Source organism: Aplysia californica, unplaced genomic scaffold (genome assembly GCF_000002075.1).
Source record: "Aplysia californica isolate F4 #8 unplaced genomic scaffold, AplCal3.0 scaffold00885, whole genome shotgun sequence".
NCBI classification, from domain to species: domain Eukaryota; kingdom Metazoa; phylum Mollusca; class Gastropoda; order Aplysiida; family Aplysiidae; genus Aplysia; species Aplysia californica.
The window spans coordinates 198,691-203,690 of NW_004798155.1; the positions used below are offsets into that span (position 1 = coordinate 198,691).

At 42.0% G+C, this 5,000-nt stretch overlaps 1 protein-coding gene across 1 annotated transcript in view; it reads right to left on the reverse strand.

The window, feature by feature from the left end:
- Positions 1-5,000, reverse strand: part of LOC101859206 (hippocampus abundant transcript 1 protein) — a gene marked incomplete in the record, with an annotated part of 32,118 nt that overhangs the window by 6,066 nt on the left and 21,052 nt on the right. Inside the window, 5 exon segments of the mRNA XM_013089163.2 lie at positions 46-117; positions 1,076-1,189; positions 2,211-2,429; positions 3,599-3,713; positions 4,660-4,787. Coding sequence (XP_012944617.1) covers positions 46-117; positions 1,076-1,189; positions 2,211-2,429; positions 3,599-3,713; positions 4,660-4,787 — 648 coding nt within the window.

Here is a 5,000-nt window from a genome sequence, read left to right on the forward strand (position 1 = left end):
CCCAATAAAACGACCAAAATTATAAAGAAATATTCACAAACTCACCTGAGCTAAAACAGATAATACACCAACAACAGCAATATATGAAGCAACTTCTTCTCTGGAAAAGTCCATCACCTGGGAACATAGAGAACAGTACACTGTGACAAAACCATCGCACGGAGGAAAGTAATTCAAATACAACATTTTAACTCTACAAATTCAAAACGTGGTCAACTCTCAAGACATCTCCATTGCACTGCTCGCTTTTAGATAATACTACTGCATTTCTAATGTTAAGGAGTATTCAAGGTAATCTTCTTTTTCATTAGTTTGTTCCACTTTCCGACTTTAACTATCAGCTACAGGGACTCCAGGGTGTCTGTAGTCTAGTGGTTAGGCTGTTGGTTTCACAACTAGGTCTTGGGTTCAAAGCCATCAGGGGCCTGATGTTGTGTCCTTGGGAAAAGCCCATTACTCGAATCCTAACTTAACAAGGTGGGAATGGGTATATGTCTGTAGAAGGCAAAAAATTATGTCAGTCTGTCAGTGTTCTAGCACTTTATCAGCTTCTCCCACTGTGTCCTTCTTGGGAAGCTGAGAATGTTTCCGAGTGCACTTGGGTTTGCTGGGGCAATAGAACAGATACTGCTCAACAGCAGTATGCGCTTCACAATCTATACTATCACCCCAGCAGACCTGCGAGCATTCTGAAACATCCTCAACTTCCTGGGAAGCATACAGTGCAAGCAGCCATTTATAGGCGCTAAAACACTAACATACTGACAAGATCTTTCGCTGTCTATGGCCAGGTACCCAGTCCCACCACGGCGAAGTGAGGAAAATTCGTGCAAAGTCCATTTCCCAAGGATTCAATGTCGGGCTCGCGGTTCGAACCCCCGACCCCAAAACCCTATGATTACGAGTCCGGTAGCCTAACCACTAGGCCACCGCTGCCACTAGTAAAGTCCATAGAACTTGCTGTGGAGAGGGGAAGTGCGCTATACAAATACTATTTACTTTTATTTTTATTTTCAGAGAGAATATTTGACTTACCAGTCTGAGATAGACAAATATAGAAGAATAATAGACTTACCAGTCTGAGATACACAAATATAGAAGAATACTCCCCAGCCTCAGGCAGGTAGGAGAGGAACACCGTCACACACAACAGCAGAATCAGCAGGTCTTGACCCACTTTCTTTAAAGCCTGAGGAAAATAAACAGAACATTATAACAAAGGCCATGAAACGCGAATCTGGTTCATAATTTTTCCAGAGCATTGAAAAGCTCATTAGGAGCTATACTAGCAAACAGAGGATACATATTTTCCAACAAAAAAAACGGACTCCCATACTTAGACCCTCAAAAACGTATTAAAAATGTTTTTTAAACACCGGGGTTCAAAGCTATGAACTTGTCCACAACAACCCTTATCATCCTACAGACAGGATCAATACAGATACCGATAAAACAGGTAACATCTTGTTTGCTTTATGTTTAAGTATGAGTTTTAAGGCACTTGCAGCACAAATAAGCTCATTTATAAGTGCAAAGATTAGAGGTGTACTGAAGAATAACATATGAAGAAAAGAAGGAGAGATAAGGGTGATATATCTTTGATGGGCTAGAAGGAGTAAACCACACCAGAGTACCCACCAACCACCCACAGTTAACATATGCCATTGGAAAAACAAAACAAAACCAGTACCATGACCCAACTAATATTTATTACAGAGCTACAAAAATAAGATATTACGAGTGGTAGGTACAATAAAAGTAAAAGGAAGGACCTCGAGAAAACTGACTTTTGAAAAATGCAACCCCTTAATATCATCAGTTTCTCAAGCAGAACTACTACCCAATAAGCTAAAAAAAAAAAAAGGCACTGTCATCTCTCTGTCCACACATGCAAGCAATGCACTTACAAAACGTCAATGTAAAGCAACACGGAGAACCCCCCGCCCCCTTCAACAAAATAAAATAAAAACAACAAAACGGCTTGCTCGTTAGTATTAGTAAGAGTTTTACGGCACTTGCAACACAATAAGGTCATATAAGTGCCGAAGATTAGAGGTGTTACAAGAGAGTAACAAACACAAAAAAGAAGGAGGAGAGATCAGGACAATAGATGTTTGATAGGAAAGAAGGAGCAAACCACACCACAGCACCCGCCAACCACCCACTGGCTTTCTTTTTTTTTTTTTTAAACAAAACAAAAAACCACGTACCCCAAAAGGATCGGCCTTCTCCCAGGAGATCTGCGAGCCCCAGCTGGCCGGGCGCAGTTTCTCGGGCAGCGACTCAGGCACGGCCACAAGGATGAACAGGATGTCCAGTATGGCGATGGACGCCGCCAGCCAGATGACCATGTTCTCGCTGTAGTGCTCCTGGAGGAAGGCGCCGATGGCAGGGCTCGTCACCAGGCTGGCCGCAAACGTGGCCGATACCTGACACAGAAAGATGTTATGCCCGTGTTTAGTATATGTAAGTTTTTAAAGTTTTAGTACGTGTTTTACGACATTTGCAACACAATGAGGTCACATAAGCACCGAACATTAGAGGTGTTACAAGAGAGTAACAAAGATAAAAAAGGAGGAGAGATAAAGATGACAAACGTTTTGTTTTAGTAGAGGTTTCACAGCGCTCGCTACTGCATAAGGTCATATGAGTGCCTGAGGATTAGAGGTGATACAAGAGAGAAACAAACATAAAAAAGAAGGAGGGGAGAAAATGTTTTGCTTGTTTAGTATAGGGTTTTACGGCGCTCGCAACTGCATAAGGTCATATGAGCGCGCGGGACACACCTAATACTTTTTCGTTGGTAGGAAATTTTGAATTTTGCCCGGGTGGCGGCCGAAGCCTACTCTTATCGATTTTAGACCACCAAGGGATCTTTAACGTGCGCAACCTGCACACGGGCGGAGGGGAGAAAAGGACGATAGATGTTTGATAGTAAAGAAGAAGCAAACCACACCAGAGCACCTGCCAACCACCCACTTAGTATAGGTGTAAGAGTTTTAAAGCACTTGCACCTGACGCACACAGACAAGACATTTCAGCTTAGTTTTTAGTTATGAGTTTTTAGTTTTAGTAATAGTTTTACGACACTTGCAACACAATAAGGTCATACAAGTGCCGAAGATTAGAGGTGTTACAAGGGAGTAACAAACACAAAAAAGAAGCAGGGGAGATAAGGACGATAGATGTTTGATAGGACAGAAGAAGCAAACCACACCAGAGCACCCGTCAACCACCAACAGTTTTACAATTGCACTTGCGACACAATGAACAGTTCATAAAAGTACCGAAGATTAGCAGCGACTTTGAGCAAAGAGAAGAACATTGACACCATAAAGGTCATGTAGTACAGGAAAGAAGCAAGTGGCGCCCTCCAACCACCTGCAGATATCATAATTGTTACTAGAGAGTAACATACAAAGAAAAGAAGGAGGAGACATAAGGACAATGGAAAGATGGAGCAAACCACACCAGAGCATCTGCTAACCCCCCACACACATACACCTACACCCTACACACACGCCACCCACACACACACACACACACACACACACACACACACACACACACACACACACACACACACACACACACTCACCAGTCCATAAGCAGAGCTCCTCTCCTCCTCTGAGGTCACATCAGCGACATAAGCAAACACTACGCTGAACGTCACCGAAAACACGCCCGAGATGGACAACATGGCAAAATACCACCTGACGGAAAGAAAAGTGTATATTTTTTAGTTTTAGTTAAAAGAGTTTTACTGCACTTGCAACACGAATAAGTCATATAAATGCCGAGGATTAGAGATATTACTTGAAAGTAACAAAGAGGGCAGAAAACGACAATATGTGTGTCATGACGCGATGGAATCAGGCGCTCGTCAATTTTGGGGCATGTGGAGTTACTGGTATCATCTTGAAGCTAGTTCATTTGTCTTGCATTTGGCGAAAAGAACACCCAATTCTATCTTGAATAGATGTTGAGATATTTGCAACCGAAGGAGGTGGGGGTTGGCTGATAAGAAAGATAAAATTAGCAAGAAAATGGCTGCCAAAGCATGGAGACTTCCAAAGTTTAAAATGTCCTTGGATACTGGAAATTTACATTTTTTGTGCCTTAAATGAACATTTTTCGGCAACATCCACACAGAAATATGTTTTTAAAAGGATATGAAAGGTGTTGAGGCCAAAAAATTAAATTCGAAAAAATTGCCCAACGCCCAGAAAAATATTGGTTTCTTTGATTACATTGATCTGACGAGCGTCTGATTTCACTACGATGTCTCACCTATGTTTAATAGGAAAGAAGGAGCAAACCACACCAGAACACCTGCCAACCATCCATTTTCAGAACAACTTTGTCTCGTTACAACCAAGACCCACCTCAAAGAAATACATTCTTTTTTTGCAGTATCCAACTCTCTGAATTGGATACTAATCCGGATAATTCTATAATTTAAAATGCTCCAACCCTATATTTTGTCAGCTTTACTTCTCTTTTCATATTGAATTTTAATTTTTTAATTTCTTTATGTATACCTGCGTGTGTTTTTACGGTCCTGTACAGCCAAGAAAAATTTCCCTCTGGGATAATTAAGTATTATCTTATCTTATCTTATCTTATTTCAGCCCAGGAAAGGGCAGACCTGAGCCTCACCATGGACTGAGCCTCATGAGAGGTATGGGGGCACAGGTGAACCCCACCGTCAGCAACAGGAAGGCCTTGCGTCCCCATACGTCCGACAACGCCCCGATCAGAGGGGCACTCAGGAAGGACAGCAGTCCCTGTGTGGAAGAGAAGAGAAACATGCTTTAGTTTTAGTAGAGGTTTTACAGCGCTCGCAACTGCATAAGGTAATATGGGCGCCAGAAGATTGGCATGTTACAAGAGAGTAACAAACATAAAAAAGAAGAAGGGGAGATAAGGATGATATATCTTTAATAGGAAAGAAGAAACAAACCACACCAGAGCACCCACATAAACGTGCAAACATTTCA